Source organism: Fusarium proliferatum, assembly GCF_900067095.1.
Source record: "Fusarium proliferatum ET1 genome assembly, contig: FPRO_scaffold003, whole genome shotgun sequence".
NCBI lineage: Eukaryota > Fungi > Ascomycota > Sordariomycetes > Hypocreales > Nectriaceae > Fusarium > Fusarium proliferatum.
Genome location: NW_022194792.1, coordinates 2,934,189 through 2,950,641, shown reverse-complemented (window position 1 = coordinate 2,950,641; position 16,453 = coordinate 2,934,189). Strand labels below are relative to the sequence as shown.

The window sequence follows — 16,453 nt, the reverse complement described above, 5'->3', positions numbered from 1 at the left end:
TTTATTGGGTACAAATAAAACATGGAATACTATGTAACAATGATGCCTTCTACGTGATAACCCAACGCCAACACTAGACTCCAAACCCATGGCATGTTCCTCTAGTGGCTCTGAACCTTCCTATACGACGGAGGCTTCATTGTCCTCCTAATCAACTTGCCCGCGTATGGCGGGATCAATGAAACTGCACCAATGGCTAGTACACGCCAGACAAATCCCCTGAGCAGATGTTAGTACATATGGCCCAGCAAATCAAGGACGACTTACCATGTTATCAAGAACTGAAGGTCAAAGTATCCACCTAAGAAAGGTATGGAGCCGATATACAAGACGAAAGTGCCGATGATACTAATGATCATAATGGGATGCCATGTAGTGATCTCAATGGCCACCATGAGAAGTTCGTTGAGCACTAGAACGGTATAACTGACAGCAACCATCTTGGGCCCATCGACTTCAGTGAGAATCTGCGACAAGCCCTGAATCATGCCGCCTTGGTAAATGGATACAAAGACCCAAACAAAGAAAGTTCTGTACGATAGAGATCGTCCAGAAGTGAGTTCCTTATAGAGCTCGGGGTAGAGGTTGGCAAGGTTCTCGTCCACATCCTTATCTAACACAAGTGACAACACAGGGGCTGCAGTGTATACAGTAGCATAGCCGACAAGTAGCCAATCCTGCAATCGTTAGTTGTCACGAACAGAGAAAAGAGCTCCTCGGCTTACCTTGTATAGACCCTCAGGCTCAAACTTGATAGCAATACTATACATAGTCTGGCACACAGCAATGATCAAACCACGGTGAATAACAAACTGTGCGAGCTTAGCACTTCGCTTGTAACTGTTACGGCCATGCCAGACCAATAGCTTGACCAGATGACAAAATTGCTCAATCGAAAAGTCTGCCGCCAAACTAGCCTGTCGGCCTTCCTTGCCAACAATACCAACACCAACATCAGCAGCTTGGATCATTGAGACATCGTTGCCACCATCGCCGATACAGCATACGCGCTTTTTAGTGTACTCGCGGATCAGTTTGGCAACTTCGGCCTTTTGGTTCGGCGAACAACGGCAAGCAACAACGGTGGGCAGCTGGACGGCGATGGAGATGAACTCAAGACGGAAATGTGTCAGAAAGAGAGCCAGACTTTCGCCATCTACCAGGAGACAAGCGTCTGTCTTGCTTCGGAGGAAGTCAAGATGTTCCTGGGCGTTATCCTTCTTCTTGAGCTTGGAAACTGTATAGATGTACTGACCGCGAGCCACCAGTTTGGAGCTGACAGCAACACATCTGGCTGTCTCGACCTTGTCACCAGTCAACATCCAAATCTTGATACCAGCATTGCGGAGGAGCTCTAGAGAGGGTTTTACGTCCTTCTGCAGCTTGTCCTCGACACCAGTCACGCCAATTAGTTCCAGATCATGTTCCAGGTAGTGCGAAACCACCCGCTGCATGCCAGCATCACGCCCACTGATCGAAAGCGATGCTTCTTGATGGCGAGCCGAGAACTCCTTGTACTGATCGTATGAGAGCTTCTTGCGACCAACCACCAGCGTACGTAAGCCTTCGCGCGCCATATTGGCGGTCTCCTCGTCGAGCCAATCGTTCGCTGCAACGATGGAGCTCATGACGGTATCAGCACCCTTCTGGAAGAACCAGATTTCGCCAGTAGAGAGACTCGGGTTCTTCACCTTGACGTCTTCGTGGAAGTGGACGATGATACCCATTCGTTTGCCTTCGGAAGTAAAAGGGAAAACGTCAAGGATTCGCACGCGAACCACAGGTCTCTTGCTGTTCGTGTATTCCAAAACCATACTCTTGCGATCTCGGTACACAAGTCTCAGGCCGACTGATTCTGTCCACTTGACGATGGCGATTTCGTCTGGAGATGATGCTTGATATCCAGTAACCTCTTTGCCATCCTCAATGTCCACAGTAGGTGTAACATTATGGCAAAGGGCGAGTGCCAGAACTACATCTCGAACTCGCGTGCCAATCTCTCGTCTTGTACGCGTCGTGCCCATAGTTGTAGTGCTAGAGTATGTGGATGACGGAGTGATAAGCATGTTTTGGGCAGCAGCGTCTGCAGAGGGCGGGATGTAGAAGCCTTGTTTAACATACGTTGACACTTCGTCCATTGCCTCGTTGGCATAAGACACAGTACCAACGTGAATTTTCTTCATTTCCATCTCATTTTGGGTTAATGTACCAGTCTTGTCGCTGAGCAGGTATTCGATTCGGCCGAGATCTTCAGGTATAGTACTTGTTCGAACAACTGCTCCAGGCATGCCAGGATCACGTTGTATAAACCAGGAATATGCGCTCTTGCCCATGTCCAGGTTCACGCGCAGGCTGATGGGGACAATGGTAGAGAACAAAACCAAAAATCGCATGATCTTGACGTACCACACATTGTCTTTGGTGTTTCCGAAACCCTCGAGGGCGACAAGGATGATGGAAAGAGCCAATGTCAAGGCGCACAAGATTTTAGTCAAAGAGTTGATCTCGTATTCAAGTAGGCCGGTCTTGGAACGTGAGGGGGCTGTCGATAGAGCAGACCGCGTCTGAGGACCTGTGTACATGATGACGGCTAGTGTCGTGGCTTGCGAGGCGATGACAGTATTGGCCCATGCTGTGTTATCTATCGACAGAGCAGCCGTGTGGGAAGCGTCAGAGTCTTGTACTGTCGCATGGTGCGCCAGTGCATCCTTTCGAGATTCTACCAGCTCAATTGTGCCCAGAAACTCGTTTACCTTCCTGTCTGGCTTTCCACCGGTGACGCGCAGACGAACAAACTCCTCCGTTGGTAGATTTTGTGTGAGTGGTGAAGCAAGTCTGAGCTTCCAATCCGTCTCACCATCCAACTGATCGGTCCTAATGAAAGTCTCCCCTCCTGGTCCGCTTTCAGTCTCTTGCTCTGATGCCGCTTCTGCGGGTTGTTTGCCCTTTGCTTGAGGCTCTTCACCGTCGAACGCCAACAAGGTATCCTCCTCTGCTGGTTCTTCGGGAATCGGTGCAGGGGCTGGTGCCTCGGAAGTGAAGCATTTCAATATGACAACATCTGCAGGTACACGTTGACCCTTTGTAAGTTTGAGAACATCGCCAACTTTCAAGTCTTTTGACTTGCGGCTGACTTCGACAACCCGTGAGGATGGCGGGGGTGCCTCGACGTCGTCTTCCTCCAAAATGTCTGACAAGTTCTCTCGGGCCCCCTTTGACTTCTTCCTAGAGTGTTTCTGTAACACTTCAGACTTGAGCAGTTTTCTTTGGCGTACAGGGGCTAGATTGGAGTCGGCATCCTGAAAAACCAGAATGCTGTACTCTTCTGAATTCGCTTCAGTGTCTCTTCGCCGTCTGGCAATATCATCGAAGGCCTCCTTTCCCATGGTAATACAGAGTACAAACGCCAATGGTGCAATGTACGTTAACAGGTAGCCAATTCTCAGGGCGGGTATCGCCTGCGACAGTGCCACGAGAAGGAAGTACATGTTGAAGAAGAACGAGAATTCGTTATAGAGGGTTATAGGGAGGAATGTCAAGGCTGTGTACTTGGCATTTGAGATGATGTTGTTTGGAAATCGCACAGGTTGAGTCGATCCCACGGCCACATGTCGAGAGGAGGATGGGTCGTCGTCTTCTTGGTCATCGGCATCGCTCGGTTCTGGTTTCTTCGAGCCCGACATGAAACTAGGGAATCGTAACCGTGAAGATACTCGATCCGAGTTCATGGACTTCCGGCTTTGCGAAGGCTGGCCCCCTAGCAGTGGTTGATCATCCTCATTGTAGCCGCTTCCTTCCGACCATCGAGATGCACTGCTGTTATGTTCCCCTAATAATGTTTGAGAATGCTCATCGTTTCCGTCCCTGTCCTGGCCGAGGTCGCCATACCCGCGATTCCTCTTTCCAGCTCGCCGCACTCCACCCATGCGCAAATTTCGCAGCGCTATCCGCGATGTCTGTGGCTCGGTTGAAGGGCGCTCGCTATCCCTTGGAGCTGGAGTAGTTGATATTGGGTCGAGCTCCTGAATATCTAGATCAAGGTCGGAATCGGAGTCATTCGCGGGAGAGTCGGGTGGGTCGGAAGCTCGATATCGTGGTGAGGGCGGCATTCCTGGCTAAGCTCCTGACGATGAGGAGGAATAGAAAAGGTGCTGTGTTATAGGTGAAGAATGGAGGATGGGAGCTAGCGGTGCTGCTCAGACATGCTGCGGCGGTGATGTGAGGACGTTTACGGTTCTTTTCGTAGTCGTGCTTTTCTGGTTGTAAGACTTTCCTCCCTCGTGTCCCTTGTCGGGGAATTCGGTGATCGTCTTTGTTCTTTCGGTTGTATACTGTTGAGGGCCGTCGAATCTTTAGGAGCTCTTATCTGTATCGCATTTCAGGGTCGAAGTCGCAAAGTGATCTACGCGTTCAATGTCCGTCCGGCGAACTTGATGTTGATGAATGCTAGCAGCAATCGAATAGAGGCCGAATTGAATTTCGTTTGGGACACTTGATGTTTGTTGCGAAATGGTGACTCGTGTCTTGGCTCACAAGGGACAGATCATTTCAAGACCGGGTGCTGTATCATTTGTATTGTCGTAGCCTACGCTATTGCCAAGCGTCCTTTGGGGGGGGGGGGGCGTCACCTTTAAAAGTGTCCCGCTACCATTTACAGAGGCTGGTTCTCATAGATACCTCCTATACAGCTATAAGTTAGCCTCCTTCCAGGTATTTCACATGTAGCTTAGTGGGGCGTGGCGGTAGCTGTGCCTGACAGATTACGTGGAGGTGCATGCATGCTTACCCTGAACGGCCTCATGAAATCTCTCCATAGTTCGTGACTTTATGTCAACATGAGGATACGTTTGATTTCCACTACGGAGTACACTACCTATCAGGCAGACGGATAATATTAAACTATATGTCTACGTCGCAAGCATACGTACGTGCTTTGAATTATATGTAATACAGCCATCTTACTAGATTTTGTTCATTCAAAAAGCTTCTGGGCCGTTGTTCAGCTCTCTCGGACACATTGGGTATCATCATGAGAACCATACATGTAACTCACGTGGTTATTCACGGCACTGCTCAGATGTTTGAAGGAGGAGATGGGTCATCATCAAGCTCGATAATTTTATAATTATCATTGAAGATAGCAGTTTCGAATTAAACATCATCTTAATTACTCCATGCAGTTTTTGCGAGGAGTTGTGTACCTAGTAGTTACAGATGTCTCTTGGGTACCTTGCTTTATTTCCGGTGACTTGATATTCCCCAGCTCCATCTCGTGCTATAGAAAAAGCCAATCGTTATTTTCTTTTAAACATACTAACCGTCGCACCTTATCCACGGCAAGCCGTTGAATCCTGGAATTGTGTTTCCTTCGTTGATAAGTTATGTATTTGATGAGTAGCATATACAAAACATGGTGTTATATCCAGTGGGAGTGATTAGTAGCTACAGGGTAGGCCAGAGCATGCACGTGACCGTCATAGCGTCTGAACGCGCTGGTATCCATAGAGCAGCTCGTTGGCTCAGCTTCAGTCGCAAATATTTAGAAGCTTCTGCGACAGCAAAAAACAAACCATTATCTCGATCATCACATCACGAATTGCCCCACTACACGAATCGAAGACTCGCGCTGAAAAACCCGTCATCGAAGATAATAACTGTCGGCATATTCGACACCCGCCGACACCATGGTCCAGATCAGCGAGGTGAAGGGTAACAAGCGAGACAATCGCACAGCCGCCCATACTCACATCAAGGGCTTGGGCTTGAAGCCAGATGGATATGCAGAGAAGCAAGCGGCCGGATTTGTCGGTCAAGTCGGCGCGCGTGAGGTAAGGACCGATTGTATCGAATATTGACTTATAAATACTTATTCGGTTGCTAGTCCTGCGGTGTTGTAGTGGACTTGATTCGGGCTCAGAAGATGGCTGGCCGAGGCGTGCTGTTGGCAGGAGGACCTGGAACCGGAAAGACCGCTCTCGCGCTCGCGATCAGCCAAGAATTGGGAACCAAGATTCCCTTTTGCCCCATCGTTGGCAGCGAAATCTATTCTACCGAAGTCAAGAAGACTGAGATGCTGATGGAGAACTTCCGAAGAGCTATTGGCCTCAAGGTCCGAGAGACGAAGGAGGTGTACGAAGGAGAGGTTACAGAACTCACACCCGAGGAGGCCGAGAACCCGTTAGGCGGCTACGGCAAGACCATCAGCACACTCTTGATTGGACTCAAGAGCGCAAAGGGACAGAAGAAGCTCCGCCTCGACCCAAGCATCTACGAAGCAATTCAGAAGGAGAGAGTGACGGTCGGCGACGTGATCTATATCGAAGCGAACACGGGTGCCTGCAAACGAGTTGGCCGATCAGATGCCTACGCCACGGAATTTGACCTGGAGGCGGAGGAGTACGTACCTATTCCCAAGGGTGAGGTACACAAGAAGAAGGAGATTGTGCAAGACGTTACGCTACATGACCTCGATGTGGCCAATGCCCGTCCTCAAGGCGGCCAGGATATTATGAGCATGATGGGCCAGCTAATGAAGCCCAAGATGACGGAGATTACAGACAAACTTCGTGGAGAGATCAACAAAGTGGTCAGCAAGTACATCGACCAGGGTGTTGCTGAGCTTGTGCCAGGCGTTTTGTTTATCGATGAGGTAACACACATCCCATCCTCCTTATCATAACGGGACGGGAACTCTGAGGCTAACCGATATGACGTTTGACAGGCACACATGCTCGATGTGGAGTGCTTCACCTACCTGAACAGAGCCCTGGAATCGCCCATCTCCCCCATCGTGGTCTTGGCCTCCAACCGGGGAATGTGCACCATTAGAGGCACTGACGACATTGTCGCGGCTCACGGAGTTCCTGCCGACTTCCTCACACGCTTGCTCATCATCCCCACAACGCCCTACGAGGCGGAAGAAATCAAGCGCATCGTGCGGATACGCTCATCAACCGAAGGCGTCTCAGTATCAGATGCTGCCATTGACAAAATCTCGGAACACGGTGTCCGCATCAGCCTGCGGTATTGTCTGCAGCTGTTGACCCCTGCAAGGTAAGTCACTGTGGCGAGAGGGGAGACCCTGTGGTAAAATAATCCGAGACACAGTTGCTGACTGAAGATACAGCATTCTTGCCAAGGCCAACGGTCGCTCTCAAATCGACGTTCAGGACGTCGCTGAATGTGAGGACTTGTTCCTTGATGCCCGCCGAAGTGCCGCCCTCCTCAGCAGCGAGGCCGGGCGAGGATACCTCGCGTAAAATGGAGAGGCTGCAGAACCTGAGAGTGTTGAATTTCAGTCTAGAAGGCGCTGGATGCGAGGGAAGACGTGTCATAATTACTACTTTTTAAAGGAGCTACGTGGTTGATAAGGAAAGAAAACACCTGACCTCTAGCTATTGTGTACTTGATAGGGAACCATGGAATACTACAGAGAATTGGCGTCGGGCTGGCTCAGATTGGCCACTGGCTTTTAACCATTGGCCATATCAAGATGTGAGAGAGAATGGCATCTGCAAATCCCTGTCTAACTTTAGCTCCCTCTAACGTAGGTGGGAGGTGTGTGCCTCCCTTCCATGTCTTGTGCTCCCATTATAATAAGCTAAATCTAGACCAAACAACAAAGTGGCACCCTCCTTCAAGCTCTTTGATCATTGAGCAACCACTTCAACTTTGGCATCCAAGCCCTTGACACTGGGTCAGATGGGATTGGGTGGTGGAGAGGGAGCAATCCTGCGTTACCAGTGCCAGTGCCAGTGCCAGTGCCAGTGCCAGTGCCAGTGCCAGTCTACCTCATCTCTTTTCAGCTGCCGTCTCAAGCCTTGATGGGAACTGTTAGCCCGCATAACTAAATATGGTTAGATATTCAAAGAAAGTCGCCCTTGGACGAGTTTATGCATCACGTGCTACGTATCAACTTGTGCCAATTTCGGAGACGACATTGTCTTTGTTTCAGTGCCTACTACCAAACATTCCAGCCCCAGACTAAGACTAGACATAGTCCACATTCCGGCTGGACATTACACTGCATTGTTGTTGTTGGATGAGGCTGGAATCAACAAGGGGCTAGTCAGAGTCAGAATGTGCTGTGCTTGGACCAGTTTAGGATCGGTATTCACATCATAATGAGTGGACGTGCTCTGCATAGGGAGACAAAAAGATGGACCAGGGAGGAAAGGGAGAAAAGATGATATATCATGGCAGAGTCCGTGGGTTGTGGTTCTCTTTGTGAGCGTTTCTTGTTTCCCGTCCCGTTTCGTTGGGTCCTATCACATTCGCTCATATTCCCACACACTCTCCTTCTCTCACTTGTTATCAGGTTTTAACTAGTTAACAGACCCTGGTTCTCTTTCGTCCTACTTTACTAGGGACTGCACCCGACTGCGGTAAATATCTTGTTCCCTGTTCCTGGTGCCGTACACTTGCTAGTGGTTAAGTGGCTACGGAAATGCAGCTGTGACTGCCGACAGACCAGGCCATACATTGGATGTGCAGACGCAGGACCAAGCTCTAAGCCAAACCTGCAGAGAACCGGGACATGCAGGGGTATTCCCCGCTGTTTACTCTTAGCAGCCTCTGGTGCAGAACGGTTAATCTATCTTGAGCATTGGTAAAGAACACAGTGGGAGAGTTGAACTGAGTTTATCAAAGAACAAGAGGGTGTCATTGGATGACAAGGGAAAGGCCGGGAATTTAAGGTGATAAGAAAGAAGTGAAGAGAAGGGAACTCTAGGGCATCTAATCAAAGAAACAAGAGAAAGGCAAGACAAGAGATCAAAGACGAAGGCGATAATGAGCCACGCCTAATTTCCCACTTTAGGCTCCAACGGAAAGAAAGGAAGTGAACGGAAGAAAGAAATAGAGGAAGACAGAGACGGCATTGCAGGAGCAAGCAGTTTGATTGTTCTTTGGAGGCTACTGAATGGGCTACCATTGAACACACAAAGACACAGCCCTGCACAGACAGACAGTGGCCCAACACTGCGAGAAACATCCCATCCTCTTTCAGTCGAGAAAGGGAAGAAAGAAGAGAAGAGCCTATTCCGAGGAGCGAAAAGGCCATAATAACACACGGTCATTGATTATATCTTTACTTCCTATATCTACCTCATCAAGAAGTTGCGTCTCCTCAGCTCATCTCTCGGCCTCAATCTCAACGACACTGAGACCAGGGTACAGGGTCTACCACTTCCCGTTCGCTTGCCCGTCAGAGGAACCAAAGGAGAGGAGAGCAAGGCAGAGCAAAGCACGAGAAGAGTTAAGCAAAAATGACACAGGTCATCTCTTTGGTTACGCCCTCCCAGGCTATGACCCCGGCCCACTCCCCCATGGATTCTGATGACTACGATAGGCCCCGAGCCTTTCGTGCACTCCCAGACACTCCAGACTCTCCTAGTCCTCGCACTGCTGGCTTGGGTAGAAAACGTACCGCTCCCATCAACACTTCTGACGCTAGCTATGGTAGACTTGAGAGACTCAAACTGAATACGCCGAGCAGTATGGCAAGTAATGAAGCTACAAGAGATATTTGTCTCTGCACTCCGGCGCCCAAGATCCCAAGACCTCGAAATGGTGAGTCGCTTCTGTCTTTATTTCTATTTCTTTATTTCTTTCTTTGTTGATATGCTATTTCGTTGGTCATGATAGTGAAGCTTGGAGTTGTGGATAGTGACAACATTTATGCACAACAATCCTCCGACATATGTTCAGCATCATAACTAACCGTTACCAATAGCTTTCATACTATATCGCCAACATCACCAAGCACAAGTCGTCTCTCGCAACCCAAACCTGTCCAACCCTGACATCTCCAAGATCATAGGAGAACAGTGGAAGGACGAGCCCCAAGAAGTGAAAGACAACTGGAAAGCACTGGCAGACGAAGAAAAGCAACGCCATCAGCAACAGTACCCTGACTATCGCTATCAGCCACGACGTGGTAACAAGTCGCAAGGCCTCCGATCAGGATCTGTCTCCGCTGATGAATCTGGGAGATGCTTAAAGTGCAACCTCCGGTGCATTGCAACCCCTTCAACCCCCTCTACACCATACCCCACACCATCGGCAAGTGAGGGCAGAGCTCCCCCGTATCCATATACGCCAGCTTTGCGTGATCCAGAGGCAGCTCGTCGTGCAAGTTTTGGTAATCTGGCCATGAGACAGCCACCGCCATCCAAGCGTTCTCCTTATCGAGAAGCAGAGGAATACGGCCCCGAGTCACCAGAAATGAAGAGACGTCGCTACAACACTGCTGTCGGCTATCACCCGATATCATCCCCCGGAACGATGGGACGGGCACTGTCACTGGGAGCGGCTTCTCAGAGACCTTACCCTGTCACGCCCCTGCCCGAGCCGTACTTTACCAGATCAAAATCAGGCCCAATGCCTCCCCCACCTCGACCAGCAGCAGGAGGACCTTGGCCTGACCAGGAACATCGAGGCCGGCACCCTTCTTATGATGATGAGTCCCTCAGACTTCCTCCACTGCAAACTCAAACTGCCATGTCTCCCACGAATGCGCAAGAGGTTGATATTCGACAGCTCCAGACTCCAGTCACGGGGCTTGGAATATCAAATGCTCGAGACCCTCAAGCTAGAAGCGTGGAGGCCATGGTCATGTCTATTCCGTTCACGCGAAAGCTGTCTGTGCTTTCTAAGATAAATCACACTCCGATCAGCTCTCTAGGTTCTGGAACTTTATCTCTTGAGAAAGTCGAGAATAGGGGGGCTGTCATTGCCGTAGAGGGACCGAAGCCAAGAATATTGAAACAGGTTGGCTTGCTGGTTGAGCGAGCGCTTTCGACCTCCAGCGAAATCGCGCTCAAGACCTGGGGACAGATAACGGAAGACGAGGCCAAAAGCAATCAAACTGGCTCCCAGGATAACGAAGAACCTTCAGAGTCGAACCACAGCCTTGTGTCATGTTTTGAAACGATGATTCAATGGCACCAGAAGTCAAGAGAGATGGTAAAACACATCACCAGCCAACCCGAATCGCTACGTGGCTCACAGCGGGAGAGGGACTCAGATTCAGCAATTTCGCGACGTGGTTCAGTTGAAGAGGACAATGCCTCCGGATCATCACGGGATGACAACGGTAGTTCAAAGATACCGGTTGCCCTTATTAAGGAAGGATTCAGCCTCACTCTCTCGGACTCGTTCGCCTGTACGATACCCATCTCGGACGCCTATGCACCGATCGACCATTGGCAGTGGATGGCCACCCTCTGGCGCGGTACCATCAATCCCGACCTTGTTGTCTACGTGAAACCAAGTCTAGAGGACGAGATCGCGAAGTGCGGAACGGTCGATTCATACAAGGGGCTCATGGTTGTCCGTGTTGCGGTGGGTAAAGACTTGGATGATGCAACTGAACGACGAATTGTTTTTGAAGTCATTGAATGGGTACGGGGAGGGAGCTTCAGAGAGAAACTCGACAAGGCACGTTGAGATAACCGAAATACGATAATTCTTTTTTGGAAGTGGGCGATGAAAAGGACATTGTCAAGGCTACACCTGGATCTGAGGACAAAACTTACAGCACCGCATAACTGATGGGGTTATTTATTTGGAGGAAGCATGTGTTGGTTCAGCTAATATCACATTCCTGTCCAAAGGATGGGAGTAAACATGTAAAGATTAGTAGGTAGGAGTCCATGGCGTCAATACTCTCACATCTGTTTGTTTTTTTGTTTGTTTGTTTGTTTGTTTACATACGCTTCCAATAATGAGAAGAGTCTGAGCCAAGTCCGGAGACTAAATAGACAAAGAGTATGACCTGAAATGCTAATTATAGCCCAAAGAAATAAGCATCTTTCTATGCTCTTTGTTCGGCCTAGGTACACCTGACGTCTTCCAAGTGAAGCTGAAGCTAAGCACCCTTATAACTACTAAAGGTATTGATATCCAATCCCTGCAAGTCGGTGGAGTTTGAGTTTACCCCTGCAGCAAATGTACGTACCTTAACCGCTAAACGCCGGGAATGACAGCCGCCATCGTAATTTATCCGGGAGGTAAACGCGCCCCGACTCTAGGGACCAAACTCAAGTACCGCTCCACTATCCGTACGCACTACCCAGACAGCTCCCCTCCCGTCTAATTAGTACTGTACGCGCCTCAGGAGACAGCATCAACAAAGACAAAGAAAAGGCCGACGACCCCCCTCCTCGACACCGTTCAAGAACACCTCAAGTACTAGCGGTGCCGGCACGATGCCCTACGATCTCGACAACACCTTATAATGCCGGATTTCAAGCCTGGGCAGACTGTCCAACTAAACGATGGCTCCAAGGCCATCGTTCGTTTCGTGGGCACCACTCACTTCCAGGTCGGAGAATGGATAGGCGTTGAGCTGGAGACCAAGACGGGCAAAAACGATGGAAGCGTTCAGGGTGAGCGTTACTTTGATTGCCCCATGGGCTATGGCATGTTTGTCAAACCTGTGATGGCCAAGATTATCGCACAAGCACCTACACCAAAGCCACCTGCTCGGAAGCCTGCTGCAAGGCCAAGCAGCTTCGCACCGACTTCAGGTAGAGCCTCGAGTGCGGCAGGGGATGCAGGCTTGGGTAGAAGAAAGAGTCTCAATGCCCCCAGTCCTAGCCCAGTACCTAGAGTGTCACGGCCGACAAGCATTGCAAGAGTAGGTGCTATGGTACAGCTGTTGAGTTGAAAGCTAACCCGGATCAAGTCGCCTACGAAATCTCCCACAAAGCAGTTGAGTGCTGCTTCGAGCACCACTGTATCCCGAACAGGAACACCATCAAATGCGCGCGCCCCTTCCGTCGGAGCAAAGTCGCGCCCATCAGTTGGAGGACCACGAACATCTATGGGTCCTCCTCCACCCACTGCTCGAACAAGACAAGTATCTACTTCGTCGGGCACAGCAAAAGCTGCATCCGCAGCCCCGAGGACAACGACTAGCCGCATGTCTTTGGCCGGACCACCACGACCAGCATCTCGGCCAGCATCACGGCCAAGCTCAGCAGCCAGACGGACATCTGTCGACTCGCAAGCAAGAAGAGGCTCCTCGGACAGAGATGACACTGCTTCCCCTATTAAGGATAATGGGGACATTCTTTCACCCCAGCCCAGGAGCCCTGTGCAAGCTAGAACAAAGGCGCTTGAAAAGCTTACAGGTGGACCTTCATCGCGAACGACCACACCCCCTGCGGCACGAAAACCTTCAGCTACGACCACCGGACCCCGTCCTGCTGCAAGTACGGCAGCAAGCAGAGAAATCGAAGACCTGAAGGCCAAGTTGAAGGTTTTAGAGCGCAAACGGGCTGAAGATCGAGACAAGTTAAAACAACTTGACAAAGTCCAGGGCGAGAGAGACAAGTTCGAGAGCGTCATCCAAATGCTGCAACAAAAATACCAACCGCAACAGCAGGAAAATGCTGAGCTGAAGAAGTTACTGAAAGAGGCGGAAATGCGACTTGATTCCGTTGAAGAGCTGCAGGCAGAGCACGACAGCATATTAGAACTAGCAACACTCGACCGGGAAATGGCGGAAGAAACAGCGGAGGTTCTGAAGGCCGAGCTGGAGGCCCTGAAGGAGAAAGCCGAAGAGATGGAATTGGAAGTTGAGATTTTGCGGGAAGAGAACGAAGAGTACAGCAAGGGAATGGCCCCCGAAGAACGAGCAACTTCAAGCTGGTTGCAGATGGAACGGACGAACGAACGATACAGGGAAGCTCTTGTGAGATTACGTGACCTAACTCAGGAGACAGAGGAACAACTGAAAGGTCAGATTAAAGGGCTCGAGGAAGACGTTAAAGAGTTCAACACTATGAAGGAGGAATTCTCCAAGTGCCGCGGAAAGCTCGAGCAGTCAGAAAGTGCCGTGGAAGATTTACGTCAACAACTCGACAATGCGCTTGGTGCTGAAGACATGATTGAAGACTTAACGGAGCGCAACATGAGCATGTCTGAACAAATCGAAGAGTTGAAGGCTGTCATTGATGATCTTGAGAGCCTGAAGGAGATCAACGACGAGCTCGAGATTAATCATGTGCAGAACGAAAAAGAGATGCAAGAAGAACTCGACTTCAAGGACAGTGTCATTGCTGAGCAGGCTCGACGAGCTGCCCAGCAAGAAGAGTCTCTAGAGGATATGGAATATACCCTCTCACGCTTCCGGGAGCTGGTGACAAGTCTGCAGAGCGACCTGGACGACATGAAGGCCTCACAAGCTGTGACTGAAGGCGAGTCAGAGAAACTCAACGACCGATCCAGGGCCATGATGGATCTCAACATGAAACTTCAGATCTCAGCATCCAAGGCTCAAGTCAAGACTATCGACCTCGAACTACGACGACTGGACGCCCAGGAAGCAGAGCAACACCTGGAGATGGTCAAGCTATTCCTCCCTGACACTTACAAGGAGGACCAGGATTCTGTTCTTTCTCTGCTTCGCTTCCGTCGGGTGGCCTTCAAAGCGAACCTCCTCAACAGCTTCATCCGAGAACGACTCAATGGACAGCCTCATCCTGGACATGAGGATGATGTGTTTGCTGGATGTGATGCCTCGGATAAACTCGTCTGGGTGTCTACTATGTGCGATCGCTTCGTCAACGACATGACGCACTGCACCATCGAGCAGTTCTCCAAGTACCAGAACGCACTGCACGAGCTAGAGCCTGTTGAGCGAGCCTTGAACGTCTGGATTGACGGTCTTCGCCGCGACGACCTGAAGGAGAAGACTTGCGCCGACGAGTTGCATCGTACCATTGCTCTCCTTTCTCACTTGGGAGAGGTGCACATCTCTAACAGCCTGGCTAACTATGCTGACGATCTTCACATGAAGGCCATGGTCATGCAGAGCCACCTTGACTCCGCAGCCGTTTCCTTTACCACCGTGCGAGGCCTCGTTCAACGAGTGGTTCCCGCTGAGGGCGAGGAGGATGAGCTGGCTCAGCACTTCGCGAAGAAGTCTGAGGCGGTTGTTACTCATACTCGAGGCACAAAGGTCATCGCTGCCAAGGCTGTCCGGGCCCTCCAGGATTTGCGCACGCGATCTCTGTCTCTACTGCCAGACACCAACGAAGCGTTTGAGCAATGTTGTAAGGCGACGCAAGAGCTTGCCGATCTAGCACGACAGATTGGTCTCGGCATGCACAGCTTGTTCACTGCCGACGAGGGCCGCACTGAGCCCTTCACCTATGCAGAAGTACAAACTGCTGTTTACAAGACAGTCCTATCTGTCAGCACATCAAGCGAGTCGGACCTGTTCTCTACTTATTTGTCCAAGTTGCGAGCCGTCACCACTCAAATCAGTGACCTGGTGTCCCTTGCTACCGATCTCGACCAGGTTCAAGAGTTCGACGTCACTCCTGCGCCCTGGCGACTGCGTTCGCAAGAGCTCAAGGCTCTCAAGACCATCCCCGTCGACGCGGAGGAGGAGCTGCGTCGCCTCAAAGAGGAGCATAGCGAGGCTCGCCGTACCATCGCCCAACGTGATGAGCATCTCAGCACTGCTGTCCTCAAGATCGAGACGCTCGAGTCCAGAATGCGTGATGCCCAAACTAACATTGATCGCATTGCCAAGCTGCAAGAGGAGCTTGAGGCTTCGGGCCAGCAGATCGGTAGCCTCAAGGAAGATATTGAGAAGCAAGATCGTGAGCTCAAGAATCTTGAGTCAGAGCGCGATAAGTGGAAGAAGATTGCCAGCGATAGCCGTGCTTATGCTGATGGCGCAGATGCTGCTGGAGCCAAGGCAGGCCAGGAACGAGCCGTTGCCACAGCTCGCGAGATGGATGCCCTCAAGAAAGATATCGAGAGTCTGCAGTCTGCAGTTCGATATCTACGCGAGGATAACCGCCGGGCTCGTACATCCGAGCAACACAAATACGAGTGGCTTGCTGAGCCACTCAAGAAGCCTACTTCTGTCGCTGAAAAGCGCCGTAACATGATCGCAGCCGAAGGCAAGGATGTCCTCGGCGAGCTCGTCAAAATGGCGTCTTCCGCCTCCCTTTACGACTTCTCTTCCCTGCCCCAAGACAAGCTCGCCTGGAAGCCTGTGCGATCAACGCCGCAGTATCACGCAGCCAAGCAGATGGAGGACTATGCAAGCTGGGTATCCTGGCAGAAGTTGGTCCTTAAGAAGGCACAAGTTCTCCAAGGACAAACGGCTAACGCTGAACGGAGAAAGAAGACTCCTACAGCAGCTCGTCTACGTATTAAGTTGCCCGGCGTCGACGGAAAGGCTGTGCCAGGCTCAGGAAGGGGTGTCCAGATCGTGGGATCGCAGGAATGGGAGGCTCTGCAGGGCCGGTTGGCTGTATGATTATAGAATATTACATACCCCTTGATTTCGTCTTTGTCTTTCATCAATTCTGGTGGATTTTGTTGGTATGAGAGAACGAATAGCAAATCTACATAGCAGAAGCAAGCTTTGCCAAATCACTCCTGACATTCAGGGGCTTTTAGGAATTGAATCTTGAATCATTTCATC

At 50.5% G+C, this 16,453-nt stretch overlaps 4 protein-coding genes across 4 annotated transcripts; 3 read left to right on the top strand and 1 right to left on the bottom strand.

The window, feature by feature from the left end:
* Nucleotides 1–101: 101 nt before the first annotated feature.
* FPRO_06086 (putative P-Type ATPase related to neomycin resistance protein) lies at nucleotides 102–4,109 on the bottom strand (the record flags this gene model as incomplete). The annotated part of the gene is made up of 3 exons (XM_031229041.1): nucleotides 102–219; nucleotides 268–677; nucleotides 726–4,109. The coding sequence occupies 3 exons, from the start codon at nucleotides 4,107–4,109 to the stop codon at nucleotides 102–104; spliced, it is 3,912 nt and encodes a 1,303-aa protein (XP_031079316.1).
* Nucleotides 4,110–5,684: 1,575 nt separating this feature from the next.
* FPRO_06087 (putative RUVB-like protein) lies at nucleotides 5,685–7,259 on the top strand (the record flags this gene model as incomplete). The annotated part of the gene is made up of 4 exons (XM_031229037.1): nucleotides 5,685–5,828; nucleotides 5,882–6,649; nucleotides 6,722–7,053; nucleotides 7,127–7,259. 4 exons carry the CDS (start codon nucleotides 5,685–5,687, stop codon nucleotides 7,257–7,259), a joined length of 1,377 nt encoding a protein of 458 aa, XP_031079315.1.
* A 2,007-nt stretch (nucleotides 7,260–9,266) lies between these two features.
* FPRO_06088 (uncharacterized protein) lies at nucleotides 9,267–11,448 on the top strand (the record flags this gene model as incomplete). Its single annotated transcript, XM_031229036.1, has 2 exons — nucleotides 9,267–9,570; nucleotides 9,734–11,448. 2 exons carry the CDS (start codon nucleotides 9,267–9,269, stop codon nucleotides 11,446–11,448), a joined length of 2,019 nt encoding a protein of 672 aa, XP_031079314.1.
* Nucleotides 11,449–12,238: 790 nt separating this feature from the next.
* Nucleotides 12,239–16,285, top strand: FPRO_06089 (putative dynactin (150 kDa dynein-associated polypeptide) ro-3; the record flags this gene model as incomplete). The annotated part of the gene is made up of 2 exons (XM_031229035.1): nucleotides 12,239–12,640; nucleotides 12,689–16,285. The coding sequence occupies 2 exons, from the start codon at nucleotides 12,239–12,241 to the stop codon at nucleotides 16,283–16,285; spliced, it is 3,999 nt and encodes a 1,332-aa protein (XP_031079313.1).
* Between the last annotated feature and the right edge of the window lie 168 nt (nucleotides 16,286–16,453).